This window comes from Bufo bufo, chromosome 8 (genome assembly GCF_905171765.1).
Source record: "Bufo bufo chromosome 8, aBufBuf1.1, whole genome shotgun sequence".
NCBI classification, from domain to species: domain Eukaryota; kingdom Metazoa; phylum Chordata; class Amphibia; order Anura; family Bufonidae; genus Bufo; species Bufo bufo.
The window spans coordinates 107475306-107499406 of record NC_053396.1 but is presented as its reverse complement, the minus strand read 5'-3'; the positions used below and the strand labels follow the sequence as shown (position 1 = coordinate 107499406).

Genomic DNA, 24101 nt, shown 5'->3' with positions numbered 1-24101 from the left:
ACACTAAATAGGGAGCCAACATCTGGTCATTGAAGTCCACCCCTCCCATGTGAAGGTTATAGTCGTGGACAGAGAGGGGTTTCTCAATGACTCCAGTTGCCCTTTCAATTTGTCGTGTCTGCGTGAATGGTGGACAGAAGGTAAACGTCCCTCTTGTCCCTCCACTTCACCGCGAGCAGTTCTTGGTCACACAAGGCAGCCCTCTCCCTCCGTGCAAGTCGGGTATTAATGAGCCGTTGGGGGAAGCCCCGGCGACTAGGTCGTGCGGTGCCACAGCATTGAATTCCGACTATATGTAAGTGCCGAAAGAGGGCCACGCTTGTGTAAAAATTGTCCACGTATAAGTGGTACCCCTTGTGGAGTAAGGGTGACACCAAGTCCCAGACAATCTTGCCACTGCTCCCCAGGTAGTCAGGACATCCGACCGGCTCCAGTTTTGAGTCTTTTCCCTCATAGATGCCAAAACGATATGTTTAGCCTGTGGCCCTTTGACAGAGCTTATACAGTTTGACCCCATACCGGGCGCGCTTGCTGGGGATGTACTGTTTGATGCCAAGGCGCCCGGTAAAATGTACAAGGGACTCGTCTATGCAGATGTTCTGATTGGGGGTATACACATCTGCAAACCTGGATGACAAATGGTCTATGAGGGAGCCGGTCATAAGCAGGGTGGCCTCTTGGATGACAGGTTTTATTGTCAGTGAAATGCATAAAGCGCATGATGACCTCAAAACGTGCCCTGGACATAGCAGCAGAGAACATGGGCATGTAATGTATTGGGTCTTAAGACCAATAGGACCGCAATACATTTTTTTTAGTTAGACCCATGCTGAGGATAAGGCCCAAAATATTTTAAATTCGGAAACTGTGACTGGTTTCCACCGGAAAGGCTGGGCATAGAAGCTTTCCGGATTGGTGGTTATATACTGTGTGGCGTAGCGGTTAGTTTCTGCGACAACAAAGTCATAGAGATCTGCGGTGAAGAACAGCTCAAAATACTCAAGGGCTGATCCTAAATGAGCTGTCTCCACGCGAACTCCAGACTGGGTGGTGAAAGGGGGCAATACGGGTGCGGTCGAATCAGGGGATTGCCAATTTGGGTTTGCCAGCACCTCTGGGAGACTAAGGGCTCTATGGGCCTGTGAACGTGGTGGCTGCGACGGGGGAGTTAATGCACGTGCCACCGTACCAGCTTGAACTGCCCTTCTGGTGCTCGCCACTTCACCAGGGAATACGGCAGTGCTGGTAGAAGGTCCAGGATGTGCTGCGCTGCTGGTGTATGCCGCACCATAAAAAAGATCAGCGCTAGCACCACTCTGCTGCAAATGAGGCTCATCATGCGGGGTATGCAGAACACTGACATGGGGTCGGGTACGCCTGACCGTAGCAGGGACCTCATCTTCACTAGCGGTTAGAGTGCCACTGCTGTCTACAGGTTCATATTCTGAACCACTGGATTCAGCGGGTGAGGCGTCCCCATCGCTTTCATCCATCAGGGCCAGAATCCTTCAGTGGAATACCCCTTTTTTGACATTTTGGGCTAACTAAATTTAGGGGGTATTCCTCAGACTACCCAGAAAAAAGAGCACACCTGCCTAGTAAAAAGGAGCAGGGCCGTCTTTACCAAGGGGCAAAAGGGGCAGCTGCCCCGGGCCCAGTTGCTCCTGGGGGGCCCAAGGCAGCTGCCTCTTGAGCCCTGCTAGCCACTGCCCCGGGTGTCAGGCTGTCAGCTCTACCAGGATTCCAGGCATCATGATCGTACTGTGTTAAAGTTGTGATTTAGGACCTTAATGACATCATCACCATGTGACCAGTAACCTAGCAATTACTGGTCACATGGCTATGAGGTCATCACAGGTCCTGTGGAGTGTTGCAGAAGTTAACTGTGGAGCTTTTTTTGTGTGAAGATTACATTAGAAAAAGGTGACAGGGGCTGTTATGTTAATATACTGTAAACTACTGTATAGTGGGGTGCTGTATACTGTGGGGTGCTGTATACTGTGTGGGGGCCTGTATACTGTGTGGGGGCCTGTATACTGTGTGGTGGGCTGTATACTGTGTGGTGGGCTGTATACTGTGTGGTGGGACTGTATACTGTGTGGGGCTGTATACTGTGTGGTGGGCTGTATACTGTGTGGGGGGCTGTATACTGTGTGGGGGGCTGTATACTGTGTGGTGGGCTGTATACTGTGTGGTGGGCTGTATACTGCGTGGGGGGCTGTATACTGCGTGGTGGGCTGTATACTGTGTGGGGGGCTGTATACTGTGTGGGACTGTATACTGTGTGGGATTGTATACTGTGTGGGGGCCTGTATACTGTGTGGGGGCCTGTATACTGTGTGGGAGGCCTGTATACTGTGTGGGGGGCCTGTATACTGTGTGGGGGCCTGTATACTGTGTGGGGGCCTGTATACTACGGGGGGGGGGGGCTGTATACTGTGGGGGTGGGGGCCTGTATACTGTGGGGGCCTGTATACTGTGGGGGGCTGTATAGTGTGGGGGGCCTGTATAGTGTGGGGGGGCTATACTGCTGTACTGTATACTGTGGGGGTCTGTATAATGTATACTGAGGGTGCGGTATAGTGTGAAGTGCTATACTGCTGTACTGTATAGTGTGGGGGGCTGTATCGTGTATTGTTTGGGGTGCTGTATACTGTGAGGTGTTGTATACTGTGGGGTGCTGTATACTGTGGGCTGCTATACTGCTCTACTATATACTGTGGGGTACTGTATAGTGTGGGGTGCTAAACTGCATACTGTGTGGTGCTGTATACTATAGGGTGCTATACTGCATACTGTGGGTTGCTGTATACTATAGGGTACTATACTGCATACTGTGGGGTGCTGTATACTATAGGGTACTATACTGCATACTGTGGGTTGCTGTATACTATAGGGTGATATACTGCATACTGTGGGGTGCTGGGGTGCACTGGAACACTAGGGTGAGCCGAGCCCCGGTCTCCTTCCTGCAGAGCGGTGCCCACTTCCAGAGCACTGATCCTGAGCCGCTGGAGTCTTCAGAACTGGAAGTATTTACAGTCATTCACTGTACTCTACCAGGTGTGTGGATTTTTTATGTGTGTGTGTGTTGTGGTGGAGAGCGTGATTGCCTTCTAAGGTGTGGGAAAGCGGGATCCAGGGGGCCCAAGTAAATTTTTGCCCAGGGTCCAATCAATATTAAAGACGGCCCTGCTCAGCACTATAGGGGTTAATGCAGCTCAAAGCTCTGAGTGATGTGCCCAAGCTGCTAACTTTGTTTGCACTGTTATCTGCAGCCTAGTGACCCTGCTGATAAGATGGCTGGTCTCAGCCTCTGCTCCACCTTATCTCCAGAGAGTGATTATCTCTCTCCCCAAACAGCAGGAACAGTTCTGTAATGTCCCAATTACTTTTATTACAGTAGGAATACTGTGGCCTCTCACCCCCTCCACGCTGTTCCTCCTCTGCTTGTCTCTCTCTCTCCTCTTCTTCTGCAATGGCAGGCACAGTGTCCTCAGATGCAGTGCATTAGGTGTGGACCTCCTGTTCCCTCCTCACCACCGATCAGCTCAAACGCCACAGGCTTTTCAGGAGGTCTCTTCCAGGGATGTAGCACAAGTAGCAGGTAAGATGGAGATGGGAATAAAGCAGGATTATTGTCTTCAATGCATCCTCACACCATGCCTGCAAGGCCACTCCCCTAATAGCATTCTTTAATTCAGAATGCTAAGTAAAAGGTCCATTGTGTTGTTAAAAAATAAATGTAACTCACCTCATCCACTTGATTGCGCAGCCGGGCTCGTCTTCTTTCTTCTTTTTCTTGCAGGACCTGCTGGAAAATGACCTTTGGTGACATCATCGCGCTCATCGCATGGTGAACACGGTGACGTCAGCGCAGGTCCTGCTGAATGGAAATAGACAAATTCTATCTTCATTCAGCAGGACCTGCACTGACATCACCGAAGGTCCTTTTTCAGCCCACCAACTGTTCAGGAACATTACTTTTGGGGGGCATTACTATGGGGTAGGTATTTCTGTTAGAGGGCATTACTGTTGGAGAGCATTACTTTTGGGGGGCATAACTGTTGGAGGCATTACTGTGGGGAAAAATTACTGTGCGGGGGACATTACTGTGGGGCACTGTGAGGGACATTACTGGCAGCACTATAGTGGGCATTACTGGGGGCACTATGAGGGAATAGCGACAAAAGGATTTGGCTCCATTATGACATTTATTGCGCGACATGAATGTCACGCAACATTTCGTATAATGTAATACAACAAGCTGTCTCTTTGATAATTTTTTTCCGACTGTTGTGTCGCAGTGTAGCAATGAATGGGGAAATCTCTGGATCCATGTGAGGTACAAGGCTGGTTCTAGCTTTGTTAGAAAGAGATTGTCGTGTACTATATGATGTCTGATGAATTTTAATTTTTTTACATTAATCATGGGATAACCCCTTGAATGTAGATGTGCATCAGTTGTCTCATGATCAGGTTATTTTTGGCATTCAGGTGAGGGAATAAAGATTGAACTGAAGTCTGGGTTTCCATATATGCCAGTTGTTTTATGCTGGAGCTGGACACAATTTGTGACATTTGTGTGCATACCCCCAAAGTGCTCGTCAGAAAATTCCACATGCTACATTTTGCTGTCTTGTGCTGGGAGATACCCACAGTTAAAACTGAACTATCCTATAAAAAACATTGGAACAGTTCTGGCATATATGGGAACCCAGCCTTAGTGTGCTACCCGTGCTGTGAACTGGGGACTGTGTTGCCAGCGCTGACTTGTCTTGTCTGCATGTGAGATGGGAAACAGCTCTCATTGTTTGAACACTGTTTGTGTGAATTAAATTAATTGTTATGGATTGACATTCTGCTGTTTGGCAACAAGATGCCACTGTTTCCTAAACAGCTAACAGACTGAAGATATTTGAATATTCAAAGGAGGTGGGGTTTTGAGAACCTGCTAGCATGGAGACACAGCAGCCATCTTAGAATCAGAGCTGAGACTGAGGAATGATGTGTGAGCAGAGAATCTAATGGATCCAGTAGTGAGAAGACCCTTCAGTGACCACAGCCGCAGCTGAGTGAAGCTGATCGTTGTCCAGATCCTGTCCAGGGAAAGTAAGACGGTTTCCAGGAAGGCTGATAAGAGCTGAGGAACAAGCTGCATACCCTGCAGGACCTCATGTTTGCTGGAGAGACTTGTTCGGTTAAGAGTCATCAGCGGATAAAGAGCAGACCCGGATCGGTAAGATTGTGCACGCACCTCATTGCAAAGTTGCCGCCTAGAGACTGAGACCAGGTCTGTAGTTAGCTAGTTAGGGTCTCTGCTTTGTGTCGGGCCCAAAGTGTTGCTACTGTTACTACAAACCGGATTCCAAAAAAGTTGGGACACTAAACAAATTGTGAATAAAAACTAAATGCAATGATGTGGAGATGGAAAATGTCAATATTTTATTTGTAATAGAACATAGATGACAGATCAAACGTTTAATCCGAGTAAATGTATCATTTTAAAGGAAAAATACTTTCATTCCAATTTTGACGGTGTCAACAAATCCCAAAAAAGTTGGGACAAGTAGCAATAAGAGGCTGGAAAAAGTAAATTTGAGCATAACGAAGAGCTGGAAGACCAATTAACACTAATTAGGTCAATTGGCAACATGATTGGGTATAAAAAGAGCTTCTCAGAGTGGCAGTGTCTCTCAGAAGCCAAGATGGGTAGAGGATCACCAATTCCCACAATGTTGCGCAGAAAGATAGTGGAGCAATATCAGAAAGGTGTTACCCAGCGAAAAATTGCAAAGACTTTGCATCTATCATCATCAACTGTGCATAACATCATCCAAAGATTCAGAGAATCTGGAACAATCTCTGTGCGTAAGGGTCAAGGCCGTAAAACCATACTGGATGCCCGTGATCTCCGGGCCCTTAAACGACACTGCACCACAAACAGGAATGCTACTGTAAAGGAAATCACAGAATGGGCTCAAAAATACTTCCAGAAACCATTGTCAGTGAACACAATCCACCGTGCCATCCGCCGTTGCCAGCTGAAACTCTACAGTGCAAAGAAGAAGCCATTTCTAAGCAAGATCCACAAGCTCAGGCGTTTTCACTGGGCCAGGGATCATTTAAAATGGAGTGTGGCAAAATGGAAGACTGTTCTGTGGTCAGACGAGTCACGATTCGAAGTTCTTTTTGGAAATCTGGGACGCCATGTCATCCGGACCAAAGAGGACAAGGACAACCCAAGTTGTTATCAACGCTCAGTTCAGAAGCCTGCATCTCTGATGGTATGGGGTTGCATGAGTGTGTGTGGCATGGGCAGCTTGCATGTCTGGAAAGGCACCATCAATGCAGAAAAATATATTCAGGTTCTAGAACAACATATGCTCCCATCCAGACGTCTTCTCTTTCAGGGAAGACCCTGCATTTTTCAACAAGATAATGCCAGACCACATTCTGCATCAATCACAACATCATGGCTGCGTAGGAGAAGGATCCGGGTACTGAAATGGCCAGTCTGCAGTCCAGATCTTTCACCTATAGAGAACATTTGACGCATCATAAAGAGGAAGGTGCAACAAAGAAGACCCAAGACGATTGAACAGTTAGAGGCCTGTATTAGACAAGAATGGGAGAGCATTCCTATTTCTAAACTTGAGAAACTGGTCTCCTCGGTCCCCAGACGTCTGTTGAGTGTTGTAAGAAGAAGGGGAGATGCCACACAGTGGTGAAAATGGCCTTGTCCCAACTTTTTTGGGATTTGTTGACATCATGAAATTCTGATTCAACATATTTTTCCCTTGAAATGGTACATTTTCTCAGTTTAAACTTTTGTTCCGTGATTTATGTTCTATTCTGAATAAAATATTAGAAGTTGGCACCTCCACATCATTGCATTCAGTTTTTATTCACGATTTGTATAGTGTCCCAACTTTTTTGGAATCCGGTTTGTACAACGACTCCAATACTTAACCACTTAAGGACCACAGGTTTCTACCCCCCTAGTGACCAGGCCCTTTTTTACAAATCGGCACTTCACAACTTTAACGGTTTATTGCTCGGTCATGCAACTTGGCACCCAAATGAATTTTACCTCCTTTTCTTCTCACAAATACAGCTTTCTTTTGGTGGTATTCGATTGCTGCTGAAATTTTTTGTTTTTCTGATATTAATCAAAATAGACCGCAATTTTCTCAAAAAAAGTGTATTTTTAACTTTTTCTGGTAAAATGTTCAAATATAATTATATTTCTATACAAGTTTGTGTCAGAATTTATTGTGCTACATGTCTTTGATAAAAAAAAATCCAATAAGTGTATATTTATTGGTTTGCGCAAAAGTTATAGCGTTTACAAACTATGGTACAAAAATGTGAATTTCTGCATTTTGAAGCAGCTCTGACTTTCTGAGCACCTGTCATGTTTCTTGAGGTGCTAGAATGCCAGGATAGTATAAATACCCCCCAAATGACCCAATTTTAGAAAGAAGACACCCCAAAGTATTCACGGAGGGGCATGGTGAGTTCATGTATGATTTAATTTTTTTTCACAAGTTAGCGGAATATGACACTTTCTGAGGAAAAAAAAAAAAAAATAAAGTTTCCATTTCTGCTAACTTCTGGCAAAAAAAAAATCTCCCACGGACTCACTATGCCCATCAGTGAATACCTTGGGGTGTCTACTTTCCGAAATGGGGTAATTTATGGGGTGTGTTTATTGTTCTGTCATTTTGGGCGGGGCTAAATTGTGAGCAACCCTGTAAAGCCTAAAGGTACTCGTTGGACTTTCGGCCCCTTTACGCACCTAGGTTCCAGCAAAATCAATTAACATAGATATCACGGGGTATAAAGAGTATATATCAAAGTTCCAGCATAAAAAGAACCCCTAAAATCACAATTTTAATGATGTACCTTAAAAGAGATCCCAGTTGGATCTACTATACAAAAAAGAAAAAATACATACAGGGTATGTGACTGATAGATTGCATCCAGAGACTGGATAATGACCTGGGGTACGGGAATAGATTATCCCTATGTCTACTGCAGCGTACTCAAGTTGTGTGCAATAGGTGTTTCTGGATGATGTAGTGCAATATACACTAACCTGGTACAGCTGACTCTCTGCAAGGGCAGGTATAGGTAGAAATAGTTCGTGACGCCAGTGCCAAGTAAACGGTGGCACGCCGTTTGCGGATGCAGGAATAAATTGAGGAAACGTAGTCTTAAAACAGAACTCCAACTTTAGTAGTTTTCCAAGCAGAGACAATATTGGAAACGCAGTTCCTTGGCATACAGTCGATTTTGCAATTCGGTCGATGCAGGCAACTCAGTTACAGCAAGGTGATTACAGAGTGTTGAACACAGGACTTGCAGCACAGGAGCTTGCACTCTAATTCTGTCTGATCCTGGAACATAGCATATCTTCACCAAGGCCCATTAACCTAATTCTGGCTTTATATCCTTGGCTATAGCTTTAATAAGTACCTCCTCTGTCTTTCTGAGTACCTCTTGCTTTCCTGATCTTTGCCTCTGTCTCTCTCAGCTTCTGGACACTTCCTCAGGCTCTAGAAACTTCTGAGCTGTGGTCTAGACTGACTTTTGCTTCCCTGTCTGGGCCTTATATAAACTAGGGCTCTCTAGCTCCCTCTAGCGACTAGAAGCTGGAATGACACCCCAAGCAGGCCTGTACATGCAAGTTTCAGTAACAGGAAAATACATACATTACATGACATTTTATAAAACTGACATATAACAACTTCCCCATAATTAGGAGGAATGACAGCACACCAAGTGACACTTTGGTAGTGACGGGTATTACAGTTCCCGTACACTACATACCCCACTGCTTTAAGCTGAGTACGACCTCGTACTCCATCATGGGTCGCCCAACTGGAATCTCTACCTGAAATAGAAAATAGAGACATGCAGGCATACATACATGTAATTCATCTGCATTTACATTTACATCAGGTCCAATTGGCAAAGGTGAAGGGTAGTGACAAGGGGCGTCGTTCTCTTCTCTCAGGATAGTGAATGGAACGGGGGCGCTGACCTGGCACAGCGTAACATTATAACCAGGATAGTCCATGACAATGAATAAGTCCATAATAGAACAGCAAAATAACGGAACTACCCAGGAGTTTCCCGTGGGTGTATCACAGGCAAGGGCTCACGTGGAGGAGTCCATTCTTGCGCACAAATGTCAAGTAAGGTATTGCCCGTGGCAACTGTTTGGGAGGAGACACCACCAGAATAATCAAAGTCTCCTAAACGGACTGGCGGGCGTCCCCTGGTCATCCGGGTAGACCTTCTCAAAACAGGGGTCTCCTCTTCCCTTAGCAACGAGGTAGAAGGGAGAGGAGCAACAGGAGGGTCTCCATCCGTGAGACCTCGGTCAGGAACAACTGGAACAACAGGAACAACTGGAACAACAGGAACAACAATATCCACTACAGGGGGAACTGGATCCAGGGCATCTTGAACCGGCTCTTCTGGAGGTGAAACTACAGTAGGTGCCGGAGCAGGCACCAGCAAGTTCAACCACGGTGTCAGAAGCCAATGCATGGGATCAGCGTCATACCTGAGATTACTGACAGCCTGCATAGGATCCTCGGGCTGTAGTGCTGACTCTGACACAGGATATTCAGATCCAGAACTCTCGTCGATAGGTTCTGGTGTCAGGCAGAGCTTTAACCGGTTTCGGTGTACAATTTGGGATCCCTTGTCTTCCCGGGTGATCTCATAAGTGTGAGTTCCAACATTTGGGATTGCAGTGACAACATAGGGACTTCGCTCCCACTTACTGTCCAATTTGCTGGTACGACGGTTATTCTTTAACCATACCACGGCCCCTATGGTCAAGGGTTCTGCATGGGCTGCCTGATCATAGTCTCTCTGCTGTCGGTCTCTAGCAAGGTCCATACGTTCCTGAACAATGGCTTTGGCTGCATCTAATCGCCTTTGGTGCTCAGCAACCCAGTCGGTGTTAGGTAATGGGTTAATGCAATCAGGCACATGTATGTCCAATGAATGATCAGCAGGCAATGTCCCTTGGCGCCCAAACATCAAGTAAAAAGGGGTATACCCGGTGGAACAATGTATGGTATGATTGTATGTGAACATGAGCTGTGGCAACAGACTGGGCCAATCTCCTCTGTTCTCAGGAGGCACGGCCCTCAGCATCTCTATCAAGGTCTGATTCATTTTTTCACATAATCCGTTACCTTGAGGATGGTAGGCCGTCGTCCGGATCTTCTTACAGTTGTGTAAGCGGCACAGTTCATGGAACAGATGGGACTCAAAAGCAGGTCCTTGATCGGTGAGGATCTTTTCTGGACATCCATAGGGCAGGAGGAAGTGCTTCCAGAACATTTCGGCTGTAGTCTTGGCTGTTTGGTCTCTCACAGGCACTGCTACAACAAACTTTGTGAAATGATCAATAATAGTCATGGCATAAGCATACCCTGAGCGACAAGGCTCCAGTTTTACATGGTCGATGGCGACAAGTTCAAGAGGACGGGTACTTACAATGGGTCTCAGTGGTGCCCTCTGATCATGGTGCTCACTTCGTTTCAAGGCACAGGCTACACACTCTCGACACCACTTCTCCATGTCTTCTCTCATGCCTACCCAGTAAAACCGCTGGCGGATAGTAGCCTCAGTCTTTTGGACCCCAAAGTGACCGGATTGATTGTGGTACATCTCCAACACCATACCTGCATCTCGTCGGGGTATGAGAATCTGGTGCACTCTCTCGTTGGACACTGGGTCTAGGCTTCTCCGTAGCAATAGGCCCTTTTGTATGAAGAGTTGATGGCGCTGTCTCCACAGTTTGATGAGTTCAGGATCTGCACTCTTACGCCGAATCCTCTCAGGGGCTCTGCCACTAGTAATGAAGTCCAACAACTCACCCAGCACTCTACTTTCAGACTGTAGTTTCACCCACCTTTCTTCTTTAGGATCAGGCCTACTGGAGGGTGAAGGAACTGCAGCTCTGTTATTGGTAGCTCGAGCCTGATCCTGTTGAGCAAATTTGTTATAGAAAGCCGGCATCTCTACATCTTCCCAAGCATCTCGCACATCATCAGGAGCTGTCTCTGTGGGAAGCCTGGATAAAGCATCAGCATTATCATTAGTACGTCCAGCACGATACTTTACAGAGAAATTATAGTTGGCAAGGCGAGAGGCCCATCTCTGCTCCAAGGCCCCCAATTTAGCTGTATTTAGATGCGCCAGAGGGTTATTGTCAGTGAATGCAATGAACGGGGTGGCGGCTAGATAATCCTTGAATTTTTCTGTCACCGCCCACACTAATGCCAGGAACTCTAGTTTGAAGGAACTATAATTCTGGTCATTTTTCTCAGCTCCTTTCAGGGAGCGGCTTGCATATGCTATCACTCTCTCTTTTCCCTCTTGGATCTGGGCTAACACAGCTCCCAGGCCTCGCTTGCTAGCATCAGTATACAGATGAAAGGGCTTGCTATAATCTGGATAACCTAACACTGGAGGCTCGGTCAGTTTCTTTTTTAGCAATTGGAACGCTATCTCTCTTTTCTCATTCCACTCAATGGGCACAGGAGTTCTAGGGCTTTTCTTGGGTTGCCCCCTCAAGAGCTCCTGGATAGGATCAGCTATTTGAACAAAATGGGGGATAAAACGTCTATAGTAGCCGGCAAAACCCAGGAAACTCCTCACCTCTTTGACAGTAGTAGGAACCGGCCAATTACAGACAGCTGCCAATTTATCAGGGTCAGGTTGCACTCCCTCTCCGCTTACTATATGCCCCAGGTATCTTACTGCAGGTTTGAGCAGGTGACACTTGGATGGCTTTACCTTCAAGCCATATTTGATAAGGATTTCAAATACTTCTGCCAAATGTTTCAGATGGTCCTCATATGTTTTTGAGTACACAATGACGTCATCTAGATACAGCAGCACTGTTTCGAAGTTTTTGTGACCCAAACACCGCTCCATTAATCTCTGGAAAGTTCCTGGGGCATTACATAGCCCGAACGGCATACAATTGAATTCGAACAGGCCCATGGGAGTAGTGAAGGCAGTCTTTTCTCTATCTGCAGGGGCCATGGGTACTTGCCAGTAGCCACTGGTCAAGTCCAATGTGGAGAAATAGGCAGAGGAGCCCAGAGCAGTTAATGACTCCTCAATGCGGGGCAGTGGGTATGCATCTTTGTGGGTTATTTGATTAATTTTCCTATAATCCACACAGAAACGGATACCACCGTCCTTCTTCTTTACAAGGACCAGGGGTGCAGCCCACGGACTACGGCTGTCCCGGATTACATTAGAGTCCTTCATCTCTTGGATCATTTCCTTTACAGTCTGATATGAAGTAGGCGGTAAAGGTCGGTATCTCTCCTTGATAGGAGGATGAGAGCCAGTAGGTATGGTGTGTTGTATGGCACTCCCCTCTCCATAATCAGTGGCATGCTTACTGAAGGCCTGGTGGTGCTCCTTGACAAGCTGTATAATCCCTTCTTGTTGCCGTTGGGGGGTATTCTCGTCCCCGACATGGAGCTCTTCCCACCAGGGCACTTGTGGCTGGGTCCCCGGCGAACATCTGCTGTCTGCAGCTGGCGGCTTTTCTGTCACTGGAAGACGAATGATGTCTTGGAAGGACACCTGGGACAGCTGGGCAACAGGGCAATGCTTAGTAAGCGCAACAGGATGATTACTCAGGTTAATGAGACGGACAGGTACTTTACCTTGGGAGACGTTCACCAGGCACTTGGCAGCTCTCACATAAGGATAATCCTCCATCTGGATTGGTTCTACCAGGGCTGGATAATCTCGGCCTTCGACTCCCAGGACAGCACGACACCACAAAAGAGTTTGAGAATTAGGAGGCAAAGTCACAGGCTTAATATCACGGATCCTGGCAGTACAAATTTCTCCTTTCCCATTAGCAAACCTCTGCTGGGCACTTAACACAGTAATAGTCTTTTGAATCACCCTCCTGGATGCAGAGGAAGCTGTGGGCAAAGTCTGATGTAATACAGCAAGTATTTCTGAATAACAGTTCTTGAAGACATTGGTGCCTAGAATGACAGGATGTCCTCCTCTGTCACCGGCCTGTACTACGATCACTCCCTGTTGAGGCAGGGTTACTTCTCCTACCTGCAGGGTGGGTTCCCAGTATCCATGAACCTTTACTGGTTTGCCATTGCTGGCGATAATTTCCACCCAGGATTCAGGCGGTTGGGTCAACTGGTTGGTGTCCCAGAACTTTTCAAATGCAGGCAGCTGAATAGTAGTGACCTGAGACCCAGTATCTAATAGGGCTTCAAAGGGGACCCCGTTGATCTCTATATTGATTTTAGGATGGGATCCTACATAACGTGGCATCCAATTTGGATCCTCTGGACCTAGTGTTCTACCTCCCGAGGGGTGGTCCTCAGCCTCAGGGGTTGCCCGTTTAACTGCCAGCACATGGATTCTGTGTGTCCCAGCTTTTTGCAGTATGTACACACGGGCTTCTTGCGACCTCTATTACGCCTCCCAGGATCCCTGGGGTGAGTCTCTTGGTAAGGAGGTGGGAACGGCCTAGGAGGTGACAGGAATTCTTCTTCTAGCATTATGGGTTTTTCCCATTCCTCTATTTTTCTGCACACTTTCTCTAGACTTTTAGTGAGGTGATTTACTTGCTCTGTCAGCATGGCAATAGTATCAGTAGCTGACACTTGAACAGCTTGGCCGGCCTCAGCTCGGTTAGTGACAAGCGGTTTTGGCTTGCAGGCTGATGACTCAGATAGGGCGCTCAACTCAGGAGATACTGTGGACCCCAGAATTTTTATAGCCAGTTCTTTAAAGTCCAGAAAGGCACTGTTAGGGTGCTGGGCGGACAGCATCTTTAACTGGGTCCTTATTTGTTCACTAGACACCCCGTTGATAAATTGTTCCCTCAGGGTCTGGTCCCGGTTATCCGCCTCTTTGGGATCTATCTGGAGTACAGCCCCTAAAGCCTCCTGAAGTGATAGGGCATAGTCACGGAGGGACTCACCGGGCTTCTGTCTCTTGCTAAAGAAGTGCATCTTTATCTCTGAGGCAGTCCTAGTTTCAAAAGTGGCTCTGAGGCGGGTGAATATCTGTTCTAGAGTACTCCGCTCAGTAGCAGGCCATGATAACACTTCCCTGCAGGCAGCCCCCTCCAGTTGCGCTAGCATGATTTCCATTTGCTGGTCGGCATTTATAGGGTATAATCGGAATAGTGCCAGCAACTTTTCTTCAAAGTCCCGTAGGGTATGGGTCTCTCCCCTGTAGCGAGGGAACCATGGAGCCCCGAAATAATAAGGCATGGTAAAGGGCATCATGCTAGGGGCTGTCGGTTGATTAGGAGCCGCAAGCTCTCCTGGGGCCGGCTGCTCAGGCACTCCTGGCTCTGACATAGTAGTCTATTGAGAGGTGACCGCTGGCGACTAAAGGGGCCGATACACTCCCCTTCCCTCCGGTTACAAGTGCTTACCGGTATCGCTGGTCTTGCGCAGGCCAAGTCTCGCGAGATTCCGGACGTCCTGAGACCGCGGTGACGCAGGAGAAGCAGGGCCGCGGCGGTGCGATGATGAAGAGGGGCGGGACTCTGTGTCTTTGCAGGGATCCGCCCACGAAAGTCCTCAGCGGCGCGGGAAACTTTACTCCAGGCAGCCGGTGGCCATCTTTAGCAAAACGCTGTCCATTCACTGACAGCAAGCAGGATTGCAAAAAGTCCACAAAACCACATTCCAATGCGGCGGTTTTCTTCCTCTGTGCAGTGCAATACTGCACAGCGCTTTTTAGAGGTTTTTGGGACACTTTGGGTATGATTTTCAGTCCACAAAGTCCACTTGAATAAAACAGGTTATTTGTCACTTTGGTCACAGGGCAACGGTATAAGGCACAAAGTTCACGCTTCTTGCACTAGAAAGCGTGCGTATCCTGTTCGTGACGCCAAAAGAGAGGTGCAGCGTACTCAAGTTGTGTGCAATAGGTGTTTCTGGATGATGTAGTGCAATATACACTAACCTGGTACAGCTGACTCTCTGCAAGGGCAGGTATAGGTAGAAATAGTTCGTGACGCCAGTGCCAAGTAAACGGTGGCACGCCGTTTGCGGATGCAGGAATAAATTGAGGAAACGTAGTCTTAAAACAGAACTCCAACTTTAGTAGTTTTCCAAGCAGAGACAATATTGGAAACGCAGTTCCTTGGCATACAGTCGATTTTGCAATTCGGTCGATGCAGGCAACTCAGTTACAGCAAGGTGATTACAGAGTGTTGAACACAGGACTTGCAGCACAGGAGCTTGCACTCTAATTCTGTCTGATCCTGGAACATAGCATATCTTCACCAAGGCCCATTAACCTAATTCTGGCTTTATATCCTTGGCTATAGCTTTAATAAGTACCTCCTCTGTCTTTCTGAGTACCTCTTGCTTTCCTGATCTTTGCCTCTGTCTCTCTCAGCTTCTGGACACTTCCTCAGGCTCTAGAAACTTCTGAGCTGTGGTCTAGACTGACTTTTGCTTCCCTGTCTGGGCCTTATATAAACTAGGGCTCTCTAGCTCCCTCTAGCGACTAGAAGCTGGAATGACACCCCAAGCAGGCCTGTACATGCAAGTTTCAGTAACAGGAAAATACATACATTACATGACATTTTATAAAACTGACATATAACAACTTCCCCATAATTAGGAGGGATGACAGCACACCAAGTGACACTTTGGTAGTGACGGGTATTACAGTTCCCGTACACTACACTACCCCTATCCTACAACCTCAGCCCAGGGAAGGCTCCTGATGGTGGAGGCCCCCTGTCCACGTACCTAGACTACTATCCCTCAGATGTCCCTAAAAGGGTATATACAGGGATTGTTCTGGAGTGCCCCAGGTATTAGGTGAGGATAATAAAGTACCAATGGTACACCAATTAGCTGGATGCAAAAAACAAGGTACAAACACACACAAAAAATACAGATCAGTCAGGGTTGACCTTATAGTCATACACCTGGGTTACCTCGACGCGTTTCCCCCTAGGCCAGTGGTGGGCAACCTTTTTTTTCAACTGAGCCAAATCTCGCCAAAACCACGATTGAAATTTATTTTGAGAGCCACATTTTTAAAACCGAAAATACAGTCAGTGACGCCTCCTTTGGCCTGAGCGCCGCACGGCACACATGTAGGCAGGACAGCCGCAGGCTGCCGCCCCCGAGAGGAGGGAGGGGAGCGGGCGCCCGGCACACAGAACAGTGCTCCAGACTAAAAAAAATTCCTAGTAGCCATTGGCTCCTGAACTGAAAAATTTAGGAGCCAAATCAAATTTTTAGTCGCCAAATCGAAACTGAATCAAAATTTTGGGATCGTGACAACGCTACGCCGATCAGATCGGCGTAGGGTTGTTTTGAAACCAAAATTTTGATTCGCTTTCGTCACCATAAAAAAGTATTGTGATACTCAATACCGTGCAAAAAAAAAAAAACACCAAAAAAAGCTGCGTGCATTTCGCATTTTATGAAACATTCGGCCCATAATAGAACAGTCCTATGCTATTTTTTGGGGTGACAAGGTGACTAAAAAGGCTATGTAATATGTTTATTTATTTATTGTTTATATATTTTATATGTAAAATTGGGAAAGGGGGGATTTAAACTTAATATTTTAAAGTACTTTCACATTAGCGTTTTTCATTTCCGGCACTGAGTTCCGTCACAGGGGCTCTATACCGGAAAATAACTGATCAGTTTTATCCCCATGCATTCTGAATGGAGAGTAATCCGTTCAGGATGCATCAGGATGTCTTCAGTTCAGTCATTTTGACTGATCAGGCAAAAGAGCAAACCGTAGCATGCTACGGTTTTATCTTCGGCGAAAAAAAATGAAGATTTGCCTGAATGCCGGCTCTGGCATTTTTCCCCATAGGAATGTATTAGTGCTGGATCCGGCATTCAAAATACTGGAATGCACCCGCACTAAATCCGGACCCATTCACTTCTATGGGGCTGTGCACATGAGCGGTGATTTTCACACATCACTTGTGCGTTGCGTGAAAATCGCAGCATGCTCTGTTGTGCGTTTTTCGCGCAACGCAGGCCCCATAGAAGTTAATGGGGCTGTGTGAAAATCGCAAGCAAGTGCGATTTTCACGCATGGTTCCTAGGATGAAAGTCTATTCACTGTATTATTTTCCCTTATAACATGGTTATAAGGGAAAATAATAGCATTCTGAATACAGAATGCTTAGTACAAGGTCAATATAATAAACATTGGTGGCGCAGTGCGCCCCCCCCATCACCCCAATATAATAAACATTGGTGGCGCAGTGCGCCACCCCCATCACCCCAAAATAATAAACATTGGTGGCGCAGTGTGCCCCCTCAATATAATAAACATTGGTGGCGCAGTGCGCCCCCCCATCACCCCAGTATAATAAACATTGGTGGCGCAGTGCGCCCCCCCATCACCCCAATATAATAAACATTGGTGGCGCAGTGCGCCCCCCCATCACCCCAATATAATAAACATTGGTGGCGCAGTGCGCCCCCCCAACACCCCAGTATAATAAACATTGGTGGCGCAGTGCGGCCCCCCCTCAATATAATAAACATTGGTGGCGCAGTGGGCAGTGCCAATGAGGGTTAAAAAATAAAAAAATAATTAACTCACCTCCTCCAATTGATCGTCTCCTGTTCTTACTTCTTTCTAGTTTCTTCAGGACGCAGGACCTGTGGTGACATCACTGTGCTCATCACATGATCCATCACCATGTAAATGGGCCATGTGATGAGCTCAGTGACGTCACCACAGGTCCTGAAGAAACTAGAAAGAAGTAAGAACAGGAGACCGGCAGCTACCTGATCAACTGGAGGAGGTGAGTTAATTTTCTTTTATTATTTTTAACCCTCATTGGCACTTCCCACTGTGCCACCAACGTTTATTATACTGGGGGGGGGGGGAACCGCACTGTGCCACCAACGTTTATTATACTGGGGGGGGGGGGGCGCACTGTGCCACCAACGTTTATTATACTGGGGGGGGGGGGCGCACTTATTATACTGGGGGGGGCGCACTGTGCCACCAACGTTTATTATACTGGGGGGCGCACTTATTATACTGGGGGGGGGGGGGGCGCACTGTGCCACCAACGTTTATTATACTGGGGGGGGGGGCGCACTGTGCCACCAACGTTTCTTATACAAATACAGGAGGCGGGTGCCGGAATCAAATAGCCGGCACCCGACCTTTATGACAGGGAGCTGCGATCAGCGGCAGTTAACCCCTCAGGTACCGCACCTGAAGGGTTAACTCAACTGCAGCGGATCGCAGCTCCCTGTCATAGAGGTCGGGTGCCGGCTATTTGATTCCGGCACCCGCCTCCTGTATTTGTATTAACAGGTCAGTTTTCTTCATTGGTGGCGCAGTGGCCACAGCCCCTCCCCTCCTCCTCCTGCCTCTTCTTATTGGCAGCGGCGAGTGCAGCAGCACAGGGGGGAGGGAGAGACTCCTCCTGCGCTGCTGAGAACGATCATCTCCTGTGCCCGCCGCTGTATTGAGCAGAGCTGCGGCGGCGGGTCCAGTCGCAAATGGCATCTGGAGCCCTGCAGAAGAGCCGCATTAAAGTGTGTAAAGAGCCGCATGTGGCTCGCGAGCCGCGGCTTGCCGACCACTGCCCTAGGCAATGCTATTGGATCATCAGGAGGTATAATAGAACACTGTTAGTCTATACAATGTTAATGTAACAAGATAAGTACTAGCTTATAGCCAGGTCACATAGTCAAATTCAGAAAATCGCTCTACATATGATTAATACAGGGGGCTGTTTTAAGGCCAGTACACATGTATTGTGGCACCATTCCAGGCTGGTCACAGACAGACAATATCATATGTGGTTATGGTGCCTGGGTCCAGCTCCTTGAGACCAGAAAGAGGGTGTGCTCTGCATCCTGTTGGGCAAAAATGATCATACACCCAGATCAGTACATTATCCAACACTATTATATGCAGAGTCCATCATTGTATAGTGTAAACTCACAGTTACTGTAGAAGGTATAATACACCCCAGCAGGACAGCGTTCCTGTTGTCTCACTGTGAGAGAGTCTTAATAAGACCCACACTAAAATCAAAGGATACAATCACCACAGAGGCAAAAACGGAGTCACACCAATTCATCAAGGAACTATGATTACACGATTCAAGGTAGATTCAACTTACATCCTGGAGGCCTCCCCTCAGTTACCGCTCCCCCTGGTAGGCGATCTATTGCTCATGCTGCAGCTGTTTTTAAAGCGCTGCCCATTAGCGCCACTCACCTCATTGGTGAGTCACAGTGTTTCCGGACTGGCCCCACTTCCTGTTATTGGAACGCACATGCGTTCCACCGAGCGGCTGTACCGGTTCCTCGAATACATCAGTTTAATGATCATCCGGCCAGTGCAGAAGCACTTCAGTTCCGGTCTTTGGAACGCATATGCGTTCCAGGAGGTACCTTCCGGTCCAAGGAAACTGTTTCCGATTCCTGTATTTACGATCTTTGGAACGCATATGCGTTCCATACAGTAGTTTCGCCCCCAGTCGATCGTTTCTGGTTAGTTATCAGTGCATGTCGGTCCTGTAGGTTCCGATCAATGCAATGAGGTTTTATTTTTAGTTCATACTTCTTTATGACATGTCCCATTCATGTTGCCCATATATATAGTCCTAATAGAGATTTAGCCACACCTGCTATAGTCAAGTATAATGGATGCCACCTATTTCTTGATGACAAGCTAAGCAGGTGAATGAGGGAGAGGGGGACATGATGTTGGGGGGAGGAGTCACCGGATATATGGGCACTAATCGGTATGATGTAACAGCAATCATGCGATCAAGGTGTCATGGCTGTATGTGAGCAACAATAGTATACACAGTAAAAGAGCTACTGACCGGACCCAAACTAGGGAGGATAAAGGGTGACCCCTGTCAGACCCTCAAAGCTCTCCCTATGCTGCTAAAGCACATGCCCGGATCCAAATGGCGGAACGAGGCATGCCCATGTGCCTAAGACTGATGACCACTGTAACCCCTACAATAGTGGAAGGGGCACGGCCACCGGTGCCCTACTCAGTATATGGAGGGAACCGTGGCCACCTCAGATCCAGTCAGAAAATAATCAGGTACACAACAATGTCTGTACACTTAGCTGAAGGTGTTGCAGCCGCAGAGAAGACGGATCCAAGGACAGCTGGCAATATCCGGAGTGCTTGCTGCAGCAGAACACAGGTCCAGTGAACTGATAGCTACAAGTGAAGATACTAAAGCAAGAGCTACAACTGAAATGAGAACTATAATCCACGCCCTACAATAGGAGGAGGGGTGATATAAAGAGAGGGAAATCAAACGCATGAGGAACAGCTGGGAGGAAGGAAACCAAAAGTAAACAGAGCAGTGAGAACTCCTCCCAGCTCTAGTAATGACATCATCACAGGGGTGGAGAAACAGAGCTGTGAGAACGTCCCAAAGCTCTGGTAGTGACAGTACCCCCCCCCCCCCCTGTACGGGTGGACTCCGGACACCCAGGACCCACCTTCTCAGGATGAGCCCCATGAAATGCCCTGATGAGGCGAGTGGCTTTAATGTCCGACACCGGAACCCACATCCTCTCCTCAGGACCATAACCCTTCCAATGAACGAGGTACTGAAGAGAACCGCGGACAATGCGAGAGTCCACAATTCTGGAAACCTCAAACTCCAGATTGCCATCAACCAAAATCGGAGGAGGAGGCAAAGAGGAGGGTACCGTGGGCTGGACATATGGTTTTAAGAGAGATCTGTGAAATACATTGTGTCTTCCAAACCCGTGGAAGATCAAGACGGAAGGCAACAGGATTGATGACTGACAAGATTTTATAAGGCCCAATAAACTTGGGACCCAATTTCCAGGAGGGAACCTTCAGTTTAATATTTCTTGGAGACAACCACACCAGATCACCCACATTCAGGTCCGGACCAGGCACACGTCTCTTATCAGCCACACGCCTATACCTCTCACTCATCTTTTTAAGATTACTCTGAATCTTTTGCCAAATGGTAGACAAAGACGAGGAAAATCTCTCCTCCTCAGGTAAACCAGAAAGAGCCCCTCCCGAGAATGTCCCAAACTGCGGATGGAACCCATATGCACCAAAGAATGGTGACTTATCAGAAGATTCCTGACGACGGTTGTTCAGAGCAAACTCAGCAAGAGGGAGAAATGAACACCAATCCTCCTGGTTCTCTGCCACAAAACAGCGCAAATATGTCTCCAGATTCTGATTGAGGCGCTCAGTCTGACCATTCGACTGTGGGTGAAAAGCAGAAGAGAAGGACAGCCGAACCCCCAGGCGAGAACAGAAAGCCTTCCAGAACCTGGACACAAACTGCGTGCCTCTATCGGAAACAATATCAGAGGGAATGGCGTGCAATTTAACAATATGGTCGACAAAAGCTTGCGCCAACGTTTTAGCATTGGGTAAACCAGGGAAAGGTACGAAATGAGCCATCTTGCTAAAACGGTCCACCACCACCAGGATCACCGACTTCCCCGAGGAACGAGGAAGATCCGTGATAAAGTCCATGGACAGGTGTGTCCAAGGACGGGAAGGTATGGGTAACGGGAGAAGGGAACCTGAAGGCCGTGAACGAGGGACCTTAGCGCGAGCGCACGTCTCACAAGCAGCCACAAAACCCTCCACCGACTTACGAAGAGCCGGCCACCAAAATCTCCGAGCAATGAGATTTACCGTGGCTCTACTCCCGGGGTGACCAGCAAGAACCGTATCATGATGCTCCTTAAAGAGTTTGTGACGTAGCTCAGGAGGCACGAACAACTTCCCAGAAGGACAACGGGCAGGTGCCTCAGTCTGGGCAGCCTGGACCTCGGCCTCCAAATCGGAATATAGAGCAGAAACAACTACCCCCTCCGCCAAAATGGGACCCGGGTCCTCGGAGTTTCCTCCTCCCGGAAAACAGCGAGAGAGAGCATCAGCCTTCACATTTTTTATCCCAGGTCGGAATGTAACAACAAAATTGAATCTGGAGAAGAACAGAGACCATCTGGCCTGTCTCGGATTCATACGCCTGGCCGACTCCAAGTATGCCAGATTCTTATGGTCGGTAAAAACGGTGATAGGGTGCCTGGCCCCCTCCAACCAATGGCGCCATTCCTCGAAAGCCAACTTGATGGCCAACAACTCCCTATCTCCCACATCATAGTTTCTCTCTGCCGGGGAGAGTTTTTTAGAGAAAAAGGCACAGGGTCGCCATTTGGCAGGAGAAGGGCCCTGGGACAAAACCGCACCCACACCCACCTCGGAAGCATCCACCTCAACAATAAAAGGTAAGGAAACATCGGGATGCACCAAGACGGGAGCAGACGCAAAACTCTCTTTAATCTTAGAAAAGGCTGCAAGCGCCTCCTCCGACCAAGAGGAAAAATCTGCCCCCTTTTTTGTCATGTCAGTAAGGGGTTTGACAACAGAGGAATAATTCAAAATGAACTTTCTGTAATAGTTCGCAAAACCCAGAAAGCGCATCAATGCCTTCTGATTCTCAGGAAGCTCCCACTCAAGTACAGCACGGACCTTCTCCGGATCCATGCGAAAACCAGAAGCAGAGAGGAGAAAACCCAGAAATTGAATCTCCGATACCATAAAAAGACATTTCTCCAGCTTGGCGTACAATTTATTTTCCCGCAGAATCTGCAGAACCTGAAAAAGATGATCCTGATGGGTCTGAACATCAGGGGAAAAAATCAAAATATCATCAAGATACACCAATACAAATTTCCCCATTAAATGGTAGAAAATACTATTAACAAAATGCTGAAAGACGGCCGGAGCATTCATCAGGCCGAAAGGCATAACGAGATTCTCGAAATGCCCGTTAGGGGTATTAAAGGCCGTTTTCCATTCATCCCCCTCTCTGACCCTGACCAGGTTGTACGCGCCTCTCAAATCCAATTTGGAAAACACCTTGGCCCCAACAATTTGGTTGAAGAGGTCCGGGATCAGAGGAAGGGGATAGGGATCGCGAATCGTGATACGGTTCAGCTCCCTAAAATCTAGGCAAGGTCTCAGAGAGCCATCTTTTTTTTTTAACAAAAAAAAAACCCGCGGCCACAGGTGACTTTGAAGGACGAATATGCCCCTTCGAGACTCTCGGAGATATAAGTTCGCATTGCGATTCTTTCCGGTTGTGAGAGATTGTAGAGGCGTGCTTTTGGCAGCTTGGCGCCGGGAATGAGGTTAATGGGACAGTCAAACTCCCGGTGAGGAGGTAGCTCCTGAACACCGCTCTCGGAAAACACGTCCGAGAAATCAGAGAGAAATGATGGCACAGTTTTAGTAGACACCTCTGCAAAAGTCGCTGTGAGACAATTCTCTCTACAAAAGTCACTCCACTCATTTATTTGCCTTCCTTGCCAATCAATAGTGGGGTTATGTCTAGTGAGCCAGGGTAACCCCAAAACTAGAGGAGAAGGCAATCCGTTAAGGACAAAACAAGATATATCCTCCACATGAGTGTCACCTACAGCTAGCCGGATATTGTGAACAATGCCCTTCAGAGATCTTTGTGAGAGTGGAGCAGAGTCAATAGCAAAAACAGGTATATCCTTTTCTAATGTGCAAACCTGAAAACCATGCATGGCTACAAATTGAGTGTCAATAAGATTGACGGCCGCTCCACTATCGACAAAAATCTCACAAGAAATGACTTTGCTCTCTAGCGCCACCCTGGCAGACAGGAGAAAACGGGAACTGCAGGTCAGAGGAAAAGCATCAATTCCTACATCAACTTTGCCCAAAGTAGCAGATGAAGCAGAATTTGATGATTTACCTTTTGAGGTTTTTCTCTTATTATCGCTCTTAGTACAGTTCAAGAATCTCCTAGACGGACAAACATTTGCCAAATGACCTATGCCCCCACAACAAAAACACACCATACTCTGAGGACTAAATCCTCTTTTATCAGGGGCAAGTCGACCTAGCTGCATTGGCTCCTCCTCAGAGGGGAGCGAGACAGGATGAGGCCCCTGCACACTGAATGAGTCCGCACCACTGCCCCTAGACTGACAATGGCTGGACAGAGGTCTCGTTTCTTTCTC

The 24101-nt window shown here is 47.5% G+C and overlaps 1 protein-coding gene across 1 annotated transcript in view; it reads left to right on the top strand.

Annotated features, from left to right (window-relative positions):
- Positions 1–3452: 3452 nt before the first annotated feature.
- Positions 3453–24101, top strand: part of LOC120977435 (ankyrin repeat and SOCS box protein 12-like) — a 46746-nt gene continuing 26097 nt past the window's right edge. Inside the window, exon 1 of the mRNA XM_040405390.1 lies at positions 3453–3607. Within this exon, the coding sequence (XP_040261324.1) occupies positions 3501–3607 (107 nt within the window). The 5' untranslated portion in view covers positions 3453–3500. The remainder of the gene's footprint in view (positions 3608–24101) is intronic.